Source organism: Doryrhamphus excisus, linkage group LG13 (genome assembly GCF_037039965.1).
Source record: "Doryrhamphus excisus strain RoL-2023G ecotype Guam linkage group LG13, RoL_Dexc_Guam_v1.1, whole genome shotgun sequence".
Classification (NCBI taxonomy): domain Eukaryota; kingdom Metazoa; phylum Chordata; class Actinopteri; order Syngnathiformes; family Syngnathidae; genus Doryrhamphus; species Doryrhamphus excisus.
Window position 1 is genome coordinate 3,379,893 of NC_136369.1, and position 25,415 is coordinate 3,405,307.

The 25,415-nt window shown below is 40.8% G+C and overlaps 1 protein-coding gene and 1 long non-coding RNA gene across 4 annotated transcripts in view; one reads left to right on the top strand and one right to left on the bottom strand.

The window, feature by feature from the left end:
• The window catches only part of LOC144901589 (uncharacterized), a 229,652-nt gene that overhangs the window by 199,402 nt on the left and 4,835 nt on the right, over window positions 1–25,415 (bottom strand). The window lies entirely within an intron of this gene.
• The window catches only part of prmt3 (protein arginine methyltransferase 3), a 70,828-nt gene that overhangs the window by 29,216 nt on the left and 16,197 nt on the right, over window positions 1–25,415 (top strand). For 2 of the 3 annotated variants that reach the window (XM_058088916.2, XM_058088919.2), the window contains exons 11-13: window positions 4,700–4,778; window positions 13,134–13,321; window positions 16,426–16,512. In XM_058088916.2, coding sequence (XP_057944899.2) covers window positions 4,700–4,778; window positions 13,134–13,321; window positions 16,426–16,512 — 354 coding nt within the window. Of the gene's footprint in view, window positions 1–4,699; window positions 4,779–13,133; window positions 13,322–16,425; window positions 16,513–20,141; window positions 20,600–25,415 lie in introns of those variants that run through there. The other variant, XM_058088918.2, reaches the window with a different exon arrangement.

A 25,415-nucleotide genomic window follows, 5' to 3' on the forward strand; every position in this document is an offset into this window, starting at 1 on the left:
AACAAGCATAAAACAAGGTTAAGACTCTTAAATGTGGTACAACTTTAACAAATTAAAGAAAATTGTATTTCCTCTGGGGAGAATATCAGTCTCCTATTTACTGTATACATAACCAGGTGGAGGCGGGCATGAGAGATGCCAAACGGCCTTCACTATGTTTATAATTCATTTATGATAAATAATCTTCCCTTTCTCCCGGCCTTCCTCCCCTTTGCTTCTGTCATTACGCTTAGTGATATAAAATATGTATTTGGTTTCAGCTACTTTATGTGCAGTTAATTATCCAGACGCACACACTCACTTTCAAATGAATGTAGATCATCTGCAAGGGATCAGTGTTAATGAAAACTCTGACCCATAGCAGGGATTTATTGGCAAAGACTAACTTAAAGGGGAACTGCGAAACTGTGAAACATGAACACATATTTCTTTCCCTTTTTGTGCATTATTATGCCAGAAAACGAGTTAATATGAGCTAACTAACAATTCATGACACACCTATTTTGACTGCAAAGCCCTCTAAAAAAACATACAACAGTGTTTTATTGTTTTTTATACATGTTGTGATTATGCAAGATGATGATTTAAAGCATTACCTGAACGTCTTTCTGAGGTACGTACATTGTTTTCACAGACTCACTGATCGTAAATAACGCTACTTCCGTCAAAAAGGTAAAACGCCTCCTTCCTCCAAGCAGAGAATAATGTTGCTGTGTGCTAGGCAGATCAGAGCTATAGTGAAACTCACACACACACAGTTGCACTTGCCTACAATGTACGCTCTTATTGGGATGCTTATGGAATAGCTGTATCAAGATACATGCTCCCTGTTGAGCTGGTAAATTAAAAATAATCCTCATATAGAATAAACAAAAACACTCAGCATCTTGCTGAGTCTTTGTCCCGATGTTGTCCGGTCTAAGTTGAAAGCCGTGTGTATGCACTGCGTCAGTCTGTGCTGTTTTTTTGTTGGTAGCATGTGAAATCTCAAAGTTGACCAACTTTTCAGCTTATTGCCACAACCCTCAACAATACACGTGTGAGGCTTGATTTATAACCTAGCGTTAGCTTTTCAAAACTAACAACACAGCACCATTAGGTAGTGTTAATCGGGACGCTGAGACATGACTCTATTTTGCAAGTGGATTGTTTAGGGGCTTAAAGGGGACTTATTATGCTCATTTCCCGACCCTTTGTATTGAGTTGTGGTCTCCTACAGAGCAGCTACACACAATAACCTGCGCAGCACTTATTCCACCTATTCCTTTTTCCTTTGATGTGTGCTTTCCACCAAAACGATCAGATTTATTCCACCCACAGCCCGCCGCCGGGCACGCCCACTCCACTGTGATTGGTCACATGACTATAGTGCTTCCTAACTACGAACGACCCCAACCTTCTAATATAGTAGGTATATTCATTGATTTTCTACCGTTTATCGCGGGCCTGCTGGAGCCTATCCCAGCTGTCTTCGGGCGGGAGGCGGGGTACACCCTGGACTGGTCGCCAGCCAATCACAAGGCACATATAGACAAACAACCATTCATACTCACATTTATACCTATGGACAATTTGGAGTCGCCAATTAACCTAGCATGTTTTTGGAATGTGGGAGGAAACCGGAGTACCCGGAGAAAACCCACACAGAGATGGCCGAGGGTGGCATTGAACTCAGATCTCTTAGCTGTGTGGCCTGCACGATAACCACTTTATCCACCGTGCAGCGCTATAGTGGGTATAGGAATTGATGATAAATGAATAAAGTATTTGGAGAGCTAATTGAAAAGTGTTTGGGAGCTACTGGCAGCTTGGCTGGAGACCCCTGACTTGACTTGACTTGCGGTTGAGCTCAGAAGCTGGACATGAGGACGCTGCGTGGACGCACAGCGTTTCCGAAATTTGTGCACCTTTTCTCGGTGAGAACGCGCTGCTTCTGGCTCCAGCAACAATTTGGCAGATATTTCATGTTCATGTTCACAAAAACAGTCTCGTGTGAAATGCCGTTGACAGAGGAAAATATTTTTCTTTTGCTGGGAATCACCAAATACAATAACTTCTGCCTCAACCTTGATTTGTAAACAGGGTAGCAGATCTTGGGGGAGGGCAGAGAGCTTATCTGGCTTTCATACCGCGCTTACATAAAAGTCCGGCGCTCTGTGAAATCACAAAGGTGCAGTTTTACCACGCCTTTTGGGCCCTCCCGAACTTGCCTCATTATCTGAAACTTTGGCATTGTTTAACACAAGAATACAACATTCTAACTATATTTATAGGTCAGAAAAGTGGTCCCCTTTAAGCGTCAAAATAGCTGTGTCCCAGCTAGCTCATATTAACTTGTTTTCTCACGTTATAATGCACATAAAAGGGAAAGAAATGTGTGTTCATGTTTGACAAAAAAGTGCAAACCCCCTTTAAGTAATATTGCTTCTTTGCACCTCACTAGAAAGAGGGTCTAATATAGGTAATTAATATTGCAAATGTGTAAAATTGTTGGGTGTCACCATTGTCAAGGCAGTAGGGGCAGTACTCCGGGTCTATCGTTGACCATTAATGTGTGACTCTGCTCTCTGGCCTCTCTCGTATCCCTTTTTCCTTCAAGTGAAGCAGTGTCCCGTGAAATTGGGCACTAAATTATGAGGCTGGTGTATGCTGTGAGGGTTTTAAAAACGGTACACTGTTAAAGGTCATGGAGTGGACCGTAGTCAGCAACAATGTGTTCATCTGACTTTGGTTTGAGACCAATCCAGCATTGATGAACACAAAATGTACGGTATCGGTTGAACGTTCAGGTAGCTCTGGGGTTTATCCACATCACCACTGTGGTCATTGCATAAACACTGGGCATGACAGTGATGTTCACGATTTTATAATGGTATAAATCATGTTCCTTCCTTTGACCCTGCCCTTTTTTCTGTTAATCGTTAATAAATAAAAAGGTTGTCATTTCACTCGATTACTATTCAGCTTCCCCATCTTACTTTCTGCACGACTTCCTGTCTTTGTCATATACTAAAAAGCATTGTCATCACGCACTCATATACTTTCCCTGTCCAGTTTAAATGTTCTGTCCTGGCCCTCACCTCACCTTGTTTGTCTGTGCCCTCCATAAAAGAGAGAAAACCTGATGCAGTCTAATGGTCAATATTATTGATGCTCCAAATCCAAAAATATATATATATTGTTTGTAATTACAGTAAAGTCTTGTTATATTGATATCGGTTATAACGAATTACTGCTTATTACGATACTATTTTCATTTCCCGGCAAATTTCTAGTCTTTTATGATATAATTAGTTCCGTTAGTACGATACCCGGTTATTATGATAATCCGGTTACTACGATGCCCTTTTCATCTCCCGCCAGCCAATTTGGTCTGCTTATATCGATACAAAAGCAGCTTAAATCAATCTTTGCTTAAGGATTTCAATACCAAAAAAGAACACGGCGAACGGCTTTATTTTTCACACTTCCACCACCGGAGCACAGCACACACACCGATTCCCGCACTTCCTGGTTCACAGGTCATGCTCAACCCGCCCCACATAGCTGGCCAAACACATGCCTGCAACAGAAGAACCAACTGACATAGCATACACACCTATTCCAACGAAGACACAAGCGTACAAATACATGTATTTAATTGTGTTGTAATCAGATATCTTTTTATCTCTTGCAATAATCACTGTTTTTCATATGTACATGCTGGCGTTTGTTGGTTCTTCTGTTGTCGAGTGCATTATTGCCCAGTTTTAATGCAGTTCGGCGCAGGATCGGATATATCGACAGTCCGGTTATATCGATATTTTTTCTGACTCCCGACAATATCGATATAGCGAGACTTCACTGTATGTTCATTTTAAAAATTTTAATTCGCAAAAATTCTATTTACAATTCATGGGTCCAGCCATGATGAAGTAGTTCTCGTATTTCACAAGTGACGCCATTGGGTACAGCTACACAAACATAGTGGTGTACGAGACAGAGCATTCTAGTAACAATTTGAGTGATGTCAATAATTTTTGAGGAGGAAGAAACATTTGCAGATGAAATGGAGAAATTGCAGAAAATTGAGTTTTTTTTTCAGTTTTGACGTTACTATTTGAAAAGGTTGTACCTTGAAAAATGGTTATAGATAAAATGCATACAGCAGATGAGAAAAATCATCAGTATGACCCAACATTTTTGATGGAAGTAAAATACTCATGTAATGTCCATATTATAACATCACCAGACTCTGAATTTGTAGCCAAATCAAGACAGATATGAATAATCCACATTCCTAAATATTGAACTTGCACATCCCATTTGAATTGCATGGCAAGTCTGATTGGCTGATCTGCTAGTTTGAGTCATAGTAGGTAAAAAAAAAATCGTCAGCAGACGCCAACATGGACCAAAATGCTTTTTCAGCAATTAAATAATACCACGGTTAATGTGTTAGCCAGCACAACAGGAGGGCGTGTCAGGGTCAAATCTGGATGCTTTGTGGCAGCCCTTGGAGTGCCAATATTCATGGTCATGGGGAATTTAAATTTTCACTAATAAAATTAAAACTATTTGAATTGTCAAGCTGTTATGTAGCCATATCCCATACTGCATTTATTACTTGCTCTGAAGTTTATTGTCATGAGATTGTACTGAAAGATTTCAGTCTTTTACCAGAATGTTGAACTAAACTGCTTGTGTTCTCTCTTCCCAGGGTTACTTTTTGCTGTTTGAGTCCATGTTGGATTCAGTCTTGGTGGCCAGAGATCTGTATTTGGCTGATGGTGGCTCAGGTAGGGCTTTTGTTGCTTCTTGAATCCTTGTCACCTGTGAGCACAGCCGGGTGACCCATTAAACGATATAGGCGGATGCTAAAAGTACCGTCATCTAAGTGCAGTATACAGTAAAGTCTCGTTATATCGATATTCTCGGGAGTCGGAAAAAATACCGATATAACCGGACTATCCATATATCCGATCCTGCGCCGAACTGCATTAAAAGTGGGCGGATCTTTGATATGGCATGTAATTTTCTCCTTGAGTTCATGGATTGCGTATCTAGCATGCTTTTGTACTACAATACATTTTGTACTACAGAAAATAAAAATAAACTTACGTTGTAGTGATTTACCCTGTGATTTACTCATAATTTACCCCGGAACTATCGATAGGGAAGGTGTTGCCACCCGGAGGGGTAGGCGCGAGGGACGGGTGTTTTCCGCTGTGTGTGCTGCACTCTGGTGGTGGAAGTGTGAAAAATAAAGTTGACTGGAAGCAGCCGTTCGCCGTTTTCTTTTTTGGTATTGAAATCCTTCAATCAAAAGATTGATTTAAGCTGCTTTTGTATCGATATAAGCAGACCAAATTGGCTGGCGGGAGATGAAAAGGGCATCCTAGTAACCGGATTATCATAATAACCGTGTATCGTACTAACGGAGCTAATTATATCATAAAAGACTAGAAATTTGCCGGGAAATGAAAATAGTATCGTAATAAGTAGTAATTCATTTTAACCGATATCGATATAACGAGACTTTACTGTATTGACAAATATGTCTGACAAATAATGACATAAAATTACTTTATTTTAGGTCTTTACTAAGATCAACCAGAAAAGACTCATTGTGCTTGTGGCTTGCCAAAAAAGCTGTCAGATATATGATCAAGAATTCCAAAGTTATTTCCAAGACTGTTGAAATTCACCAGCCTACTCTTCCAAGAAGCGGGTACCCTGTCAATATGACACAAAGAGGACAACAATGATTAATCAATGACAAAAGCAAACAACCATACATTTCAATGCATCATTGGATTGGATCATTGGTTCATAGTAAGGATCGGGCCGATATTTGCGTTTTTTCCTTGTATCGGTATCGGCCGATACGCGCGTGGGTTCGCCGGTGTAGTTTTCCACCGCATGATTTACAGTCAGGCATCTGCCCCGGCGGCAGAGGACCACGCAACACACGTAGATGTGATTCACACGATGAATCACATCAAGAGCGCGTTTTCACAAGTAATAGAGTTAGCTTGCTTTTAACAGTTTACTAAGCCCATCACATTTCACTGGGTGATTGCTAGGCATAACAGTTTAAGTCACGGTGTGACAACAAGAAAGCCCAAAAACATCACATGCCAACACAACAGACGAATAAAAGCACTCTCACTAGTTGAGCAGAACAAGAATGAACAACTATGCAACTTTAAATGCGTGTCGTGTTATGTGTGTGCGCTCTCTCCGAGCACGCACACGCACACAGCGCGTCACGCTGCGGAGGAGCAGTCATCACATTGATGCTAGATAAATTTAAACTACGACAAAAATGTTTTGCACATGGTTGAATATTTATTCCTTTTAAAGTTGATAATGCCGTTTAAATGTGTGTTTAAGAAAGCTGAATCCTACTGTGTTCAGTGTTTACATTTCAATAAATATTTGTTTAAACATGAGACCTGTAATATTTATTATCATGGTCGGCCCAAGCAAAATCGGCCATCGGTTGAGGGTGATGGAATGAAATCGGTATCGATATTGTCGGGAGTCGGAAAAAATATCGATATAACCGGACTGTCGATATATCCGAAATTATCCGAAATCCGAACCAAATTGGCTGGCGGGAGATGAAAAGGGCATCGTAGTAACCGGATTATCATAATAACCGGGTATCGTACTAACAGAACTAATTATATCATAAAAGACTAGAAATTTGCCGGGAAATGAAAATAGTATCGTAATAAGCAGTACTTCGATATAACTGATATCGATATAACAAGACTTTACTGTACGTATATGCAACTGTAATTGTTTATAAAATGTGTGTTGTGTTAGCATCTCGAATGGCTTCATTGGCTTTACATTGTTTTCTATGGGAAAATGTGCTTTGGTTAGAGTCTGTTTAGAGTATGACCTTTTGGAAAGGATTAACGTTAACCAAGGCACTACTGTATAGCAGCTCGGAAAACAAAGGCGACTCAACATTCTAAGCCACACTAAGTCAGTATGAAAATGCACCCGTGCATAGCTTGTACACAATAATGCACTAATCAGGGGGAATCTAAATGGAGTTTCATCAAACAGCTGAAGGGGGACCATTTTAATCCTCTGGGAATTCTGTGGGAATTCCACTCAAGGCTGATCTAATGACATGTGAAACCAATGAACAGGAACACAAAATGAACGTGTTTGTGCTTGAATTATGTGCTAACATTTTATCATAGTATTTTGGGCATTAAACAAGGGTTAATATCTGCTGAAGAGAAATCGGACCACCAGATAACACATTATGACGGAACTGCTTTTGATGCTGCAATGTCATTGAACAAGATCACCCTTGTTTTAGGGTGATCATGAAGAACATTTGTGTTGGTGTGTATCCTGTATCTCCTGGGTCTTCCTTTCAAATGTGCCACAACTTGGAAACTGTTCCACCACATTTCTTTTGGTGACGTCTTGAGACATGAGGAGGCGGACGTCTCACACACTTGCAGGCGTGCAAGTAGCGTTCCCATTTAGAAAGCCAGCATGACAGTACATATAAAGATTTATGAACTGAGTAGTGCAGTAGATGGCAGGTCAGAGGATGGCCATATGCCTTGTCAAGAGCCTTTAACCCTGACATTCTGCTTCCAGCCATCCCTGTAGGTAGGTAGGCAAGACATGGTTGGGTTGAAGAACTTGACTGGACCTGACCTCAACATCGAAGATTGTGAGCCGTGCACTCTTGTTCAACATCAATGGTCAATGGCTATGTTTACATGCAATCAAATAACCGGAATATGTGCACGCCATGTAAATAACTATTGAACCGTAACACAAACTTAAAACCGAATATGAATGGCAAATAAAACCGAACCGTGAATGTTGCTGCACATTTTACCTATATTATCACATATTTGTAAATGAGGGTCAATGATGTGTTTACTATTATGTTTACATTTACTATTGCACAGTAAATATATATCTTTAAGTTTAATGCAAGATCCCTCCCAACACTGTTACTGCTTTTGTAAGCTATATTAGAAACTGGTTGCAGCACATTCCCCATTTCCCCCATAGAGGTGATTTTCCCTTCAACCTTAAACGTGAGGATTTTATACCGCATGCCTTGCACAGCACAGTGTCCTGGGAAAAAGGATCTGGTTTTGCCCCACAATCCCTCCCACACAATCTACTCTTTCACAGCCGACCAATGAGGGGGATCGAGAGAGTGTGTGTGTTAGGTTGGGGGGGTTCATGACAAACGGGTTGAGAGCAGCGAGTCGAGAAGGACGCAGATGTCAAAGCCATGAATCTGGGGACACCCGTGTGCCCCCTTTCTATTCGTCTTCCCTCCCTCTCCATTCACACTGTAGTAACCCCTCTTTCGAGCGTTCAACTTTTTGTCTCCATTTCTCATAACCAAGCGTGTCCAAATTGTGCCAAATCAGCAACCCCTTCCACCTGGCATGCATGAATACTCTCTGGCTTCAGTAATAAGTAAAATGCGGTGATGTTACTTTGTATGGGAGTGTGCAAACACCATCATTAGGTAGGTGACACGTGCATGGTCACCAGCAGGCATTGGCTAATAATGAGGCCATGAGATGCCCATCACTGAGCTGTCACCATCCATTCTCACAATTTATGTACCGATCTATTGAAGGTTGTGTGAGACTGAGCGCCAACCCATATGTCTTGCAAAATAAATAGAACATGCCCATGGAAAGAGATATATTTTTAAAATGATGAAAGCTTTAGTCTTTTGTAGATTAAAGCCCGCAGCCAAGGTTGTTGCTTTATTTTTTTTTTTTTTAATTTCATTTTTTCCGCCTATAAAGCGCTTTATAACCCCCTTTGGAGGGCCACAGAAAATACATTTGATGGCTTGCAAGAATAAAAACACTCATGTAGGAATCTAAACTATTTATACTGCATAATAATACTCCAATCACCAGAGGATACTTTACACAGGCATTTTGTCAAAAATGCAGTGGAACCTCTAACAAACAAGTATTTAAAAAAAGTTTCCAATTGATATAAATTTTGTTCGAGAGCCCAGAGTATAGTGTACAACTAACCAATGTTTTGAAATAAATCAAATATTCTCAAAGGACCAATTATGCTCATTTTTGGCTTTTTGTATTTAGTTGTGGACTCCTATAGTGCAGCTACATATCATAAACCGCACAGAAAGAGTTCCAGAATCTGCACCTAGTATTTCAGCTGTTTTGTTGGCTTTCCACAACAGTCTGTTTTAATTTATTCCACCCATGGCCTGCCTCGGGGCACGCCGACTCCACTGTAATTGGTCACACTTCCAAGCGCTCCAGAGGACTTCCGATACTATTGCCGAATACCACATTAGAATTTTGTCAGTGTAGGAGTTGATAATAAATGAATAAACCTTTTGGAGAGCTACTTGAGAAGTGGTTAGGAGCTATTGGTAGCTACTAGTTGGAGACTAATAGCTCGTTGTCTGAGAAGGCGTTTTCTACAAGTCGCATCTACAAAATCCACATTGCTTGGCTGTTGTAATTCCAGTAATGACTTACGATCGTCTTTTAACTTGTATTCACCATACTGTAGGTTTTGAGGCCAGTTTGTAACAAAGCTTCCGTAGCCACACAGATGGCGCATGACGTCACAATGTGAATGAAATGGGTTTTCTGCAAAAAATAAAAATCTTTAAATGAAAATAAATAAAATGAAACATGTGAAAATCTTTTTTTAGACCAAAAATATGTAAACTTGGGGGGATGACATTACTGAATCGTGACTTTGCAGGAATTCATTGTAGCTGTGAAATGCTGTAATAATACTGTAGCTCCCTTTTGCCTCTTGTAGGATGTGTGCTTGTTATTTGGCTTTAATGCTACACTGGGTTTTAAATCATCTTATGCATTGTTATGAATGATAATACTGATTGATGTTGGCTCAAATCAACATATCCCCACAAGCATAGCTGTTTTCATTTAGATTTATCCAGTATAAATGTATTTTATAATCCCATAGTAAAACCTTTTTTGTGCAAGAATTTTGGCCCTAGGCCCCTCTCTTAGCTAATGGTGGTTCACAGCAGGGTGGCCAGCATCTAAGCCCTCATCATCCAACAGTATCATTCCAATGTATCTTGATATTCAAATGTGAGAAGACATTAAAAGTCTTATTTTTTACATTTTAAAGGCGTAACTGTTTCTTTATAAATAGACATTGTGATGTGTGATGCCAATATTTTACGTTTACAGTATGAAGTTTGGAAGTAGGACAAAAACCAGGACACGTTTTATTAGGTGATAGATTCAGTCATTACTATTGCTTCAGCAAATTGATGGAAAACAACACGCCCACAAGACCTTGAGAAATGCTCTAATATGTATTGAATGCTTTGGGTAGCTCAAATATAGGCAAAAAGTCGGGGTCGGGGTGCAGGGAGGGCTTTCAATATTAGTCAAACTTTTAAATACACGTGCATGAGTTAATGCTTTCCATTTTGTTGCATTCCGCTGCTTTCAGTTTCGAGGTCAGTCTGTACAGTACCGATAAATTAATAGATATTAGTTTCCCACTATACAAGAAACATCTCATGGACGCATCCAGCGATATATCCTGGAGTCATTAGGTGTTTTGGGTCTCGCAAACATCATACACCGCCACCCAGGCGACCCCACCGGGGTCCCAGTAGCAGTCCACAGATCAGCCCTCTTAATCCAAAGCCACCTTGTGGCCTTCTCTGTGACTTCGCTCGTGGATTGGATGGCCTTCTTCTTGGCCACCCCTACGATGCCCAAACGACTAAGGACAATTGCAAAGTGAACGACCTGCAAAACCCCTACAGCCGACTTTTTAGGCTCATAGAATGACCTCCAGCCACTCTCCCTACGCTCTTCCACCACTTCCTGGTACATGGTGCGTTTCCTCTCATTGGCTTCCTCAATGCGCTCTTCCCAGAGCACAGTAAGTTCCAGAATGATCAAATGACTAGGAAACAATGAATTTGTCTGTGGGAACCTCAGCTGTTTTCCGAGGTCGACCTGCTGCTGCTAGAGAGAGGCCATGTTGAGGAGGACTGTTGTTAACTGTGGCCCCACCCGGGGTTTCTCGCCAGCTTTAATGAAAGGGACTGCCTTCTTTGGATGTTGATGGCTGAGGCTAGGCTCTCCGCCACTGCCCTAAGCACTTGGTCATGGCACCAACGATAGCGACCATCAGCCAGAGCCTTTGGGCAGCAAATGCGGAGATGTTTTAATAAGCCTCTTCCTGAGCAAAGAAGACAGGACGGTTTTTCACCCCTCCCCCAAACAGGCCATCATAGACAGCTTGCACCACGTGATAGTTGAGTTGACAATTCCTGAGATGGAAAACTGCAACTTGTCAATCGCTCTCTCCTTCTTCAGCACCATGGAGCTTTACTTGGTGGGCTTAACACTCATCCTTTCCCAGGTGAGGAGTCTCTCAAGTCTTTGGAAGATCCATCTGCACCCTGGGACTGATAATGTTGTAATGGGAAGGTCCTGGACAGGGGCCCGTTTTCATGGCAAGAAAGAAAAGAACAACAGAAATGGTACAGCCTGTTCCTTTGTCAATGTGGTGCAAGTCTGATGTTTCTGACCCAGAAGTGACCCTCTGAAATTATCATAGTAGAATCAGGTCCTAGACCTTAATGGGAACTTGATGGAGATGCAGATCAAACTCGACCAGATTGTGCAGTACGGACCCATAGGTGCTGGCCAAGTCCAACCACAAGACAACTAGTTTTTGTGGGCCTCTCTGATGAGCTGTATAACTGCGCACTGCCTTTATGATCTCCTCCACCTCCCTCGGGCTAGGCTCCCTCAAGTTAAACTCTGTTTTTGGGGCACAGGGCTGATGAGGACTTTGTTGGATTCCAGTTTTTGCTCTCTTCAGGGATCGCTCACTGAATCTTGGAAGAAGTGATTCACTTCCTTTGTTGAGTACTCAAGACGACCACTGCCAAAGGGATTGGTGATGAAGGCTGCTCGATTCCTGGTTCTCTCTCTTCCTCATTTATGGTGCCACTCTGATCTGCGGGGGATCATCAGATTCTTCCACAGGAAGATTTGCAGCTTCGCTAGTGGTTGCTTGTCCTCATCAGTAGCTGTCTGTTTCCTGAGGGTGCGAAGCTGGGGCATAGCTGAAGATGATGGTAGTCTCCTTTGGCTGTGGCTTGGATGATGTTGGACATATCCTCGTCAAACTGTAGCCACTTAGGGCCCCTTAATCCACTGCTTTGGAATTACTCTGCCGGGTTTTGGTACTTGGAAGGACTGAGCTCTGTGGGTTGCCTCATAGTCTGGCTCCTCCTATTTCTCACCAGGTACAGGACCTGTGCGTGGCACCTCACTCTCTCGCTCCAAGCATTTCATTCTGGTCTGATGAATATCCAGGCCGCAATGATTGTTTGGGTTGTCAACCTTTGGTCCATCCGAATGGAGATCTGACCTTCACCCTCTTTTGGGAACTCCTCTGTATGGCATTCTGTAGCTTTTTGGGGGACTTTATCTCCGGAAAGATAAGCCATGCTGTCCCAGCTGCCGTCTTTTCGTACTGTCTCTCCAGTAGTCGACCAAACTATTCTTGGTTGTCAGATAGTCCATTCCTAGGGGTCACGAGCTGCACCAGAGCTTAACTATACAAGAAAAATCTCACGGATGCACTGGGGCGCATCGTCTCTTTCAAATCGGGGGGTGCAACAACATTAATTTCCCACAGTGTGGCCACTACAGGGAATAATGGAGAACCACTGCCTCAGAGCAAGGATGGCAAAACCTTTTCCACCAAGGGCAGCATACAGTAACTTGTGCATATTAATCCCACGTAAAAAAAAAAAGTTAGTGTCATTAAGGGAATTTCCTCTTGTTATTAACATGTTAACTTTGACATCCCTAAGGTGGAACCTGTCCTGGTAAACCATTTTTTTTAATCCAAACCGATCTAGAGCCTTCAAGCTTAGCAGTTTCTACAGTGTTCTAAGGTTTCAAATCCTCGCATTGATTCCTTCAAGCACACTTCTTTGCATTATGACCAAATAGTCATTTATCAAACATTTGTCCAGATGGTGATTATTTTGGAGTCTGTAGAATCTTGACTGTGTGTAAATTACCCCCAAAAAATCAAAGTTTGCTGTCCTTTCAATTCCCTTGTTTCACCAGTCTTCCCAGACCTTTGTAACATCAGCATGGCAGCAATTGGAGATAAACAGAAGCACCAGGAACGCATTGCATTCTGGGATGATGTGTATGGATTCAACATGGCATGCATGAAGAAGGCTGTGGTGCCAGAGGCTGTGGTAGAAGTGGTGAATGCAGACACGCTCATCTCTGAGCCTACAGTCATACAGGTAAACAGCAGTCATCAAAAAAGAAATCATGGGTTTATAGATATAATTTCATTTGACAACAATGATTTTAAAAAGGGATGCAAGATATTCCCAAGCCAATTGATGGAAACTATGATCCACATTTGGGATTCAACAATTTTGCTGATGAATCTTTAAACTAATTATCTGAATTACAGTAAAGTCTCGTTATATCGATATCGGTTAAAACGAATTACTACTTATTACGATACTATTTTCATTTCCCGGCAAATTTCTAGTCTTTTATGATATAATTAGCTCTGTTAGTACGATACACGGTTATTATGATAATCCGGTTACTAGGATGCCCTTTTCATCTCCCGCCAGCCAATTTGGTCTGCTTATATCGATACAAAAGCAGCTTAAATCAATCTTTGCTTAAGGATTTCAATACCAAAAAAGAAGACGGCGAACGGCTGCTTCCAGTCAACTTTATTTTTCACACTTCCACCACCAGAGTGCAGCACACACAGCTGAAAACACCCGTCCCTCACGCCTACCCCTCCGGGTGGCAACACCTTCCCTATCGATAGTTCCGGGGTGAATTATGTCCCGGTAACCGGTAATCACTACAGCGTAAGTTTATTTTTATTTACTGTAGTACAAAATGTATTGTAGTACAAAAGCATGCTAGATACGCAATCCATGAACTCAAGGAGAAAAGTACATGCCATATCAAAGATCCGCCCACTTTTAATGCAGTTCGGCGCAGGATCGGATATATGGATAGTCCGGTTATATCGGTATTTTTTCCGACTCCCGAGAATATCGATATAACGAGACTTTACTGTATATATTGTTTTAAATGAACATAATGAGCTTATTTGAAATAGACTCCAAAAGACCCAAACTGCATAAAAAAGTACAAGTTTCCAATTTTGCACTATTGCTAAAACACACTAAAACTATAACATAACGAAACAGTCCCTTATGCTATCCAGTCTGGTATGGGATGGCTGTATCTTTCCGACATTGCCTACAAGATGTATAAGACTGATCTATAGCTCTCGCAAAAAAAAGGCAAAATATGTCGATATTAAGAGAGTAGAATAGGTGTGTCCCATAACATGCAATTTTAGTAGCCTCATGCTAGATGTTTTTCACTCTTTAGAAAGCACAGAAATGGAAAGACATTTGTTCGTGTCACATAAGGCATGTGGATTATGGGCAAAAATCCAAAAAAGTACAGTTTTCCTTTCACTTTCTCCTAAAGATTTTTCATTACTTTGAGCCCGCTGTGAGTACAGCACATTTCACCAAGCTGATGGGAAAGCACTGACATTAAAAGAAAGTCAAACAAGTTCCACATCTCAACGTACGTAGTTACCTTCTCTAATGTCTTTTAGTGTTGCGGTGCACTATTTTGTCATTTCTCCTACTATTGTGCGTTTCAGCTCCAGTTGGCCTGTTTGCTAAGCAGCATGTCCTCCACCCATGTGTGGATGTGATGAATGAGGGTTGAAGTTGATATAATGGAATTTGAATCCTCTAATCAATAGTTTCTCCCCTCCAGTGACAAATAGACAGCCCCTCTCCACAAATTACACGGACTCTCATCCATTGGCTCTCATTGATGCAATCTAATAACATTCTATTAAGGCTGACTGCTACGCCGTAAAATTGAGAGCCAGCTCATGGAATTATACATTCCTGCAAATGTGATGTTTTTTTTTTCTTTGTCAGAACAATGTGAGCAAATTGAGCAAAGATATATCATTGCAAACTGCACAGATGTAGTTGTGTGCAATATGTTCCATGTCCTGAGTTTATATTAGCTCATGATCATTGTCGGTCTGATAGTAATTATTTCATTATAGCCAGTGGCCATTGACTATTGCACTATCCAGGAGCAAACTGGGGCCCATTGCATCCTAAACCAGCAATGTTGCCTCATTTCAAGATTTTTGCTACTGCTGTAGTGATTGTATTGTTATTGTACAATAAATGGCCAGAAACACAGGTAATTACACTTTCAACAAATTTTGCTGCAACATTGTGTGAATTGATATATTCCTACAATGCAGGGCTTGACAATAACGATGTACCGATGGCCCGGGGCAAGTTAAAACAAAATTCGGGCAAGTAAATCTAATCAGTGATATTCCCGTCGTGCAAGTGCACTTTGGCATGCCATACTGCCAAGAGTTTTTTTTTAAGCGGTTCTTGTTGGGTGTTGGTAAAACACGGACTGCGTAATTCCGGTGGTAATTTGCAAACCAATCCTTGCAAATCTTGAAATGGACCAATCAGAATCGTTTATTTAGTTACAGTCCGTGTTTTACCCACACCCGTTCTTGTTCGCGATCAACCAATCAGTGATTGTTTGACTAGGAAAACATCTATCATGGCGTCCCTGCCAACATGGTCTAATTCTTCAACAACTTGTGAAGGAAAACAGCAAAAAGTGATGAACCAGTGCCTCCTAAACAAGTATTTTATTAGCGGCAGCAAATCAAATGATGGCACAGGTGAGTGAATCACATTGCTGTGACAATTTGAAGTGGTCACAATGAAACACCACCAATTAGATCCAATACCAAGTGCTGATTTTGCACAAGCTACAAAATCTAGCGCTTCCATTTCTCTGTGGATTTTTCTCACCTTTGCTTCACAAATTATTGTTTGACCATTGAGCATTTTTTTCTGGATTAAAAACACTTTACTAGTACACAAATGTGTCTATTCAATAATGTTTCATTGTGGTGCACAACTTATAAATATCACTGCTTACTACGACTACCATGTGTAAGGTAGTATGGCATGCCATGTTAACATACATCACAATTTTTCAGACATTCCTCCAAATACAATGCGTCAGTACTATTATCTGATGAATTATCAACATATATTGATATATGATATCATTATGGCGATCTTTTCATTTTACATGGGGCAAGTTCGGGCAAGTAGTTTTCACCTTAAGGATTCCCCATGGGCAAGTCATTTTTGTTTTTAATGTAGAGCCCTGTACAATATGAAAAATAACATTAAGCAAAGAAAAGATTATCACCACCAGATGTTTTTGTATGAGAATGCTGTATATTAATACAGTCACTGTTTTAATATTTCATTTTTACACTCTACAGACAATTGACTGCAACAGAGTGTCCCTGTCAGAGTTGGAGTTTGTGTCGGACTTCTGCTTGAAGATTACCAACACCACAGACTGCACGGTAACACACGTACTATACTGTACGAACACGAACATCAGTATCATTTATATATATATATATACATATATATATATAATATATATATATTTTATTTATTTATCCAAAAGTTTTCATTTATGGGTTGATAAATGAAACACAAACCCTGTGTTGTTGGTGAGCTCAACTGATTGAGAAGAATAATAGTTCAGAACAGGTGTGTGCAAACTACAACATTTCAAAATGATTATTTAAAAAACATTTAACATTGAAGATGTTTGCGGCAGTAGGATTTGCAAAACTATTTTTAAATTACTATCAGAATTACAGTAAAGTCTTGTTATATCGATATCGGTTAAAACGAATTACTACTTATTACGATACTATTTTCATTTCCCGGCAAATTTCTAGTCTTTTATGATATAATTAGCTCCGTTAGTACGATACACGGTTATTATGATAATCCGGTTACTAGGATGCCCTTTTCATCTCCCGCCAGCCAATTTGGTCTGCTTATATCGATACAAAAGCAGCTTAAATCAATCTTTGCTTAAGGATTTCAATACCAAAAAAGAAGACGGCGAACGGCTGCTTCCAGTCAACTTTATTTTTCACACTTCCACCACCAGAGTGCAGCACACACAGCGGAAAACACCCGTCCCTCGCGCCTACCCCTCCGGGTGGCAACACCTTCCCTATCAATAGTTCCGGGGTGAATTATGTCCCGGTAACCGGTAATCACTACAGCGTAAGTTTATTTTTATTTACTGTAGTACAAAATGTATTGTAGTACAAAAGCATGCTAGATACGCAATCCATGAACTCAAGGAGAAAATTACATGCCATATCAAAGATCCGCCCACTTTTAATGCAGTTCGGCGCAGGATCGGATATATGGATAGTCCGGTTACATCGGTATTTTTTCCGACTCCCGAGAATATCGATATAACGAGACTACTCTATTCTGTTTTTTGAAGCGAGGGACCGCGCTTTCTAGTGATGTGCAGCTCATTAAGTAATCATAAGGACTATCATAAGGAAAGCTGAGTTGGTGGTGTAAGCTGGTGTATATTCGACTACAAAGTTCTGCAGAAAAGGGATATAAGGCTGTTTTTAATTATTCGTTTGTCTGATTCGCCATGTTTGTTGTTTTATGTCTGGGAAGTAACCAAGGTCAGACATTAAAAAAATGAAAAAACTGTTTAATTGTATTTACATACAGTCAATTTTACAATACTTTTACAGTACAGTAAGACAAATAATTCCTGGTGAATTATGTCTTAAAGGTGACCTTAATTATGCTCATTTTCGGCCCTTTGCAACGGGTTGTGGACTCCCTATAGAGCAGCTACACGCAATAACCCGCACAGAAAGATTTCTAGACCTTCCAGAATCTGCACCTATTCCAGCTGTATTTTCTTGGCTTTCCAAAACAGCCTGTTTAAATTTATTTCACCCACAGCCTGCCTCCCGGCACGCCTACTCCGCTGTGATTGGTCACACTCCCAAGTGCTCCCGAGGACTTCCGAAATATTGCAGAATCCCACTTTCTAATTTTGTCAGTACTTTTACAGCTACAATAACACAAATAACACAATAATTCTACTATTATGCTCATTTGATTATTTGATTATTGATTGCCGCTGTGGTGTCCCAAGGATTATCCAGCATTCTTTGACAAAGTTTGGTTTATGACACATAGTTCCCAAGGCCTATAGTAACTTAAAGCTTTCATGGCATGTATTAGCAGGTAAGTTCCACAGGGCTGACATGTTTTGTCACATCTGAGCAGCGTGAATGACAGTGGGAGGGGGTTTCCACACTAAACACCAAATACAGTAAAGTCTCGTTATATCGATATTCTCGGGAGTCGGAAAAAATACCGATATAACCGGACTATCCATATATCCGATCCTGTGCCGAACTGCATTAAAAGTGGGCAATAATGCACTCGACATTGTTCTATAGTATAGAACAATTTTTATTTTTTACACTTCAACCACCAGAGCACAGCACACACACCGATTCCCGCACTTCCTGGTTCACAGGTCATGCTCAACCCGCCCCACATAGCTGGCCAAACACATGCCTGCAACAGAAGAACCAACTGCGTTCGTGGTTTCTCTCGTGTGTATAGATTCTATACAGGCATGTGTTTGGCCAGCTATGTGGGGCGGGTTGAGCATGACCTGTGAACCAGTAAGTACGGGAATCGGTGTGTGTGCTGCGCTCTGGTGGTGGAAGTGTGAAAAATAAAGTTGACTGGAAGCAGCCGTTCGCCGTGTTCTTTTTTGGTATTGAAATCCTTAAGCAAAGATTGATTTAAGCTGCTTTTGTATCGATATAAGCAGACCAAATTGGCTGGCGGGAGATGAAAAGGGCATCGTAGTAACCGGATTATCATAATAACCGGGTATCGTACTAACGGAACTAATTATATCATAAAAGACTAGAAATTTGCCGGGAAATGAAAATAGTATCGTAATAAGTAGTAATTCGTTATAACCGATATCGATATAACGAGACTTTACTGTAGTCATTGACCAGTGTTGGCTGCACCAGGATAGAGAAAGCGGGGATTGGACAACCTGCTCTACTTCCTGATTCACTGTCGCCTGGTATAGGTACTCGCCACTAATGAATGATAATGATGATGGATAGAACACACGAGTCACAGGCTAGCGCAACAACCCATCTTATATCTGTTGTTGGACATCCTTGCCTCACTCTGAAGCGGCTAGCGGTAGTACATAGCGGTAGTACAAGGCTTCCCTTCTCTGCAGGCTGCTGGGTTGTCCCGGCTCACTGTCAGAGAAGCCGTGTCTACAAATCCACACTGTTGTAGTTCCAGTTATGACAACTAGGTGAAGCACAAAGACAAAAATGTAGTTTTTTTTTACAGTGGTACAAATATGTTGTACATTTTACCTGTATTATCACTTAGTGATCAATTATTACCAACTTAGGGCAAATGAAATGGGATTTCTGCAGACATTAAAAAAAAAAAATGGGTGAACTGCACAGATGATTGCAACACATGAATTAAGTTGTCTCCTTGGTGGGGTCAGCTGAAAACACAAAAGCGTGTACAATGGTTTATGAGCCTATTTGGTGAGATGCTAGCAGCTATTTTTTTCCTCCCACTACCTACCTCACCCAAAGTTTTTTCCAATGACAGAGCCACATTTCAATGTGTTGTGAGCAGCCTGCAGCAGAAGAACCTCGGTTTAATGTCTTCTGATATTCTTGCATTGTGACACATGTAGTGCATGTAGCCGAGCAGCATTTGTGTTGTGCTGCAGTGTTACGGTACTTTTTGGTTGCATGGGTTTAATAGATAATCAATATGTGGTTATTATCTGGCTTATGTTTACTTGGAGATGAGGCTGTTGTTTATTTTTTTTTTGGTTTTTTTTTGTTTTTTGCAAGCAAAGGCAAGTCAATGGAATACTGAAAAATGGATCATGGGACATTATTGACAAGGTACTTAATACCCTTTTCCGGGTTGGAAATTGCTTTCCTCTTGCATTTTTATGCTAGCAAATGTTGCTGATATAGAAGAGTATTACATGATCAATAGTATGTATACAGTGCAGGTATGCTATGAAGAAGGTATCGCCAGTCAACACTGTTTTGTTCTTATTCTCCTATAGCATCAACGCTGCTTGTCTTTGGGATTTACGGATGATTATTGACCTGCGCGAGGCTCTGCTGCCATAAAGATACAGATCTGGAGTCAGTATTGTCTGCAGATTTTCAGTGGTAGTTAAGGTTAGGATGTGTGAAGGGTAAACTGCTCCTGGACCAGTGCTCAGGGATTGTGAGAAAGGGCTGCTGCGCCTCTCGCCCAATGATGGAGCGCCTGCTTTTGTTCTCCTGTCGACACTCCATTCATCAGCTCAGCCTGCCTAACCTTGCATTAAATGAACAGCACAACCCCTGCGTCTGTGCCGCTCACACACAAGATAAATCCTTGCTCTTAGTTTTTTTTTTTCCCAAGCCACCCTTTCTTTACCCCTTTTTACATTTCATAGGCATGTACATATTTAGTCTGCTTTCAAATACTGTAGCTCGCAACCACATACAGGATATACTAGTGACATAAAACAAGTTTTTCCAGGACACGTTAAATTCAAGTAGTTTATGTTTGTACATTTGGCAAATTACTTGAATATTTTTAGTGACCTGGTGTTTAGGCCATGTAGCTCTGCAGGAAGTGAATATTTCTCATCAGCTCTGATGGAGACAGCAGGAGATAATGACATTCATTTGAAAGCCTTATTACTCCTGAGGGGCAAAAAATGTCTCGGTGGTCATCTCTCACGCTCAAGTTCTGCTAACAAACTGTTTGGAAAAACTAAAACTAAACTCCAAACACAGTCCATGCACGCCTGAAGATACTGCAAGTGCGCCAATGGTCATGTACAGTTGTTAATCCAAAGGTGTATCTTTAATACGGCAGTGTATATTTGTGTTGAGAATGTGACAGAGATCCAGCAAAATGTCTGGAATGCATTTATCACATGAATTTAGCACATCGCCTTTTCTTAATTTAGGTTAAAAATATGTAACATTTTCTTAAATATACATTTTCTCCAATAATAAATTGGCCATAGTCAACCGTGAAGCAGCATTCAGGGAGCGTGGAGACAGGTATGACTGTATTCCAATATTGGCCAGGACTTCCATTACAAACAAAAGCAATATTGGCAGCAGCTCTTACCAATGTCAGGTCACATCTTGTGTAGTGTTGGGCAATGTGGACCTTAGCATATATCATGATATGTTTATAATGTATCACGATATGAAAATATAACATTTAAATTCAGCAGAATCTTGTATAACTTTGCCTGTGGTTGTGATTAAAGGGGACCTATTATGCCCATTTTCCAGCCCTTTGTATTGACTTGTGAACTCCAATAGAGCAGCTACACACAATAACCAGCACATAAAGCTTTCTAGATCTTTCGGAATCTGCACCTATTCTAGCTGTATTTCTATGGATTTTGTGCTTCCTGCGAAAACGGTTTGTTTTAATTTATTCCACCCATGGCACACCCACTCCGCTGTGGTTGGTTACACTCCCAAGTGCTTAGGACTTACAGTGTTGTAAGCGTCCAAGTGCATATATATATATATATATATACGTGTACATATATATGTGTATATACAGTAAAGTCTCGTTATATCGATATTCTCGGGAGTCGGAAAAAATACCGATATAACCGGACTGTCCATATATCCGATCCTGCGCCGAACTGCATTAAAAGTGGGCAATAATGCACTCAACATTGTTCTATAGTATAGAGCTTATATCAGCTTAAATCAATCTTTGCTTAAGGATTTCAATACCAAAAAAGAACACGGCGAACGGCTGCTTCCAGTCAACTTTATTTTTCACACTTCCACCACCAGAGCACAGCACACGCACCGATTCCCGCACTTCCTGGTTCACAGGTCATGCTCAACCCGCCCCACATAGCTGGCCAAACACATGCCTGCAACAGAAGAACCAACTGCGTTCGTGGTTTCTCTCGTGTGTATAGAATCTATACAGACATGTGTTTTATTGAGTGGTATTGAAATCCTTAAGCAAAGATTGATTTAAGCTGCTTTTGTATCGATATAAGCAGACCAAATTGGCTGGCGGGAGATGAAAAGGGCATCGTAGTAACCGGATTATCATAATAACCGTGTATCGTACTAACGGAGCTAATTATATCATAAAAGACTAGAAATTTGCCGGGAAATGAAAATAGTATCGTAATAAGTAGTAATCGTTATAACCGATATCGATATAACAAGACTTTACTGTATATATATAAAACACTAGACTTACAACACTAAGTCCTAAGCACTTGGCAGTATATAATATATAGGAGTTGATAATAAACAGCGATTTATCTTTTTTAAATATCTGCTTTTAACATACAGCCATATGTGTCAGATCCTGAAGACTGGACAGTCTGAAGTTTAATGTACACCATCGGTAATGTGGATATTGCACGCTCTGTAATGCTACACTGAAAACCACTTTTGTTCCATGACTTACACGAAATAAACACAGTTAGGGCACTGATGAATTGTTACTTACTGCTTGCTCTTCTGACTCTTAGACACAACCAGGTCACGTTGGCTTCAGCAAGTTTGTTTGTTTCAGCTAGTCCAGATGCCTACTGGCCCATGTTCACAAAACAGTCCAGTGTGAAATGCTGTTGACAAATTAAAATGCATTTCTTTTGCTGCTAGGGAATCAGGAATCACTTGTGACTGATGCTGGCGTCGTTAGAAATTATGAACAAATGTAGCTTTCCCTTGCTAACAACGTAAACACAGAAGCAGAGATACTGGGGGGAAGCAAAGCTTGAGGAGGGCTGAAGGCGTATCTGTCTTACAGCGCACGCCCATATAAGGAAGCCCGCCCTTTTGTAACATCACACACCGCCCTCTGAGACGGAGCGTTTTGAGCCATCCCAAACTTCTATCAGGGCTCACTTCCAAATGCACAAACCTCATTATCTGAAACGTGGGCATCGTTAAACACGAGAATACAACATTCTAACTCCATTTATAGGTCAGAAAAGTTGAAAAAGCATCATTGGTCCCATTTAAGGAACATGTAGTCTTGTGTTCAGTATAGAAATAGACCCCCTAATTGGCACTGAGCCTCATAATCAGGTGCAGAAAATGCGGTAATTAAATGTGCATTTTGCATGTTGTCACTGATGATGTTAAAAATGGAGAACGATACCTGATGTTTTATAGTGAGATTAGTTTTGTTGCTCAAATTTAGTGTACATTTTCATATGAAGTATTTCTTTTGTATGCTTGTCAGGAAAAAAAAAAGTTTGTAACCTACGATGGCATTAGTTTTTTTAATTAACAAAACCCTGTGATGGAGCTGGCCGTGGTCTGCTTTGCACAGCTGAAAAAGGACGTTCTCCAGCTGTTCCACTGCACTTATTTGTGTGTTGTCTGAGAACATCATGTGTGAGGAGGTCTGGTTGGATCTGGTTGGATGCCACCTCACTGGAACAACAGCAATCTGGCAGAGGGTGAGAGGAGAGGCAGGTGAGGGGATTCACACCCAATGTGCCTGTGAGGTGGTCATGCTTGAAGCCTCCACGCCTGGGTAAACCCTATCAAAAGCACATTAGACCTCTCCTCTGTTGCCTCCACCCCACCCCCCCTACCCATCCCTGTCAGCAACCCTCCCTTTCCCTCCTCTTCATGTCCCCTCCCTATGTCCCCCCACTGTTGTATAATAGTATCTGGCCGGGCCACGCGGCTAACTGACACATAGCTAGGCGAAAGGGGAGCAATGATGAATTGCTCCCTGTTGGTGTTATCCATGATGATAATTATTAATTTTCCCCCCTCTCTTCCCGGAGACTTGGCCAGAGCACTGTAATGTACCAGCCTCCTCCATGGACCATCAAGAAGTCCGCTGTCATCACTTATCAAAGACACATTCAGGGCCCGGGGCAAAACACTGATGAAAATTAAATGCATTCATTCCGCTTTTCCCTGTTTTCAAGTGCGGTCGTGTGTATGTGACATCAGGTCTGCTTGCTTGGCTTCAACCTGGGTCAGTGAGCATTTTTACGACAACAACGCTGTGACAGGAGTTACTGCAGTTGTTGGGCTACGTTTTTTCTTCACTGCATCGTTTCATTTACTCCTGCATAGTATTGGTTATATCTGCATTCTACTGCCAAAATATCTCAGTAACATGTCAACACTTGACAAGATGGTGTGCTATCTGACACAAGTGCTTGGATATGTGACTTTTCACAGTACAAGACACAATTTTGTTGGGTTCAGGATATCCCACAGATGCTTGTTTGGATTGATTTAATACCAAATCATTGGTTGAAAACATTCTACCAAATTGTCTTCAACAACTTTTAAGTATCTCTTATCACAAATCCAGTTCACATTTGCTGAGGTTTTGCTGCGTGTTCTTCTTCCGAAGGACCCCTATCTGTGATTCACTGGTGGTCATTGTCCACTCAAGAGGCACTCTCATCCTGGCTAGTTATGAAGCTCCCGCCTGGTCTTTAAGCCATCACCATCTACTACTTCACCTTCAATGATGAATAGTAAAGCTTTACAATAATAGTAGCATTATAATAATAAATGAATTTATTATAATGCTATGCATTATAAAGGTTTCTAATAAACAAACAATACATTATATAATTTACTTGGTAAATCATTAATAAGTTCCAACAGTTTACCCATAAATATTATATTTTATACATAATATATGACACCAAAGCCGAAACAATGAAACATAAACCACCACACTTTTTGCCGGCTTGTTTTGAACATTGGTTAAAATTTACAATAAGAATCTTAATATAGTTGCTCTTCCATAATACTTTGTACATACATTGATGATAACGTGTGATATTTACAGTATCTTACCGTATTTTTAGGATTTAAAACGGGAACTCAACTTCTTTCCCAGGAGCTTATGCTACAACAGCGGCATAGAAACGACGACGACACAATGTCCACTCTCATTGGGATGGCCGTGTCTTCCAGCACGCAACTTGTGCTTCAGTCTTCAGGCAAAAAATGCTGATCTTGTTGAGTCTTTGTAGGGAAATTGGTTCACGTTTGCAGCTCGCATTGACGCGTGATGGCATCTCAACCCACAGGCTGCACTCGCGAGCATAGCTAGCAAGCGTTTCTGTAGGTATAGTTTGCTTTTGGTTGCAGTTTTTAAGGATTCCATACTTTAAATGTCACATGGCTACAAGAACATGTGTTCAAGTCTCTTTTCATTGTGTAAGTCATCATTTTTATGGTTATCTATCTAGTTCGTAAAGCCAGCATGGCACACACATGTAGGCAAATAACATCACAATGGCATGTCTGTTGAGAATGTCACTATATTTATAAATGTTATTAATAATATT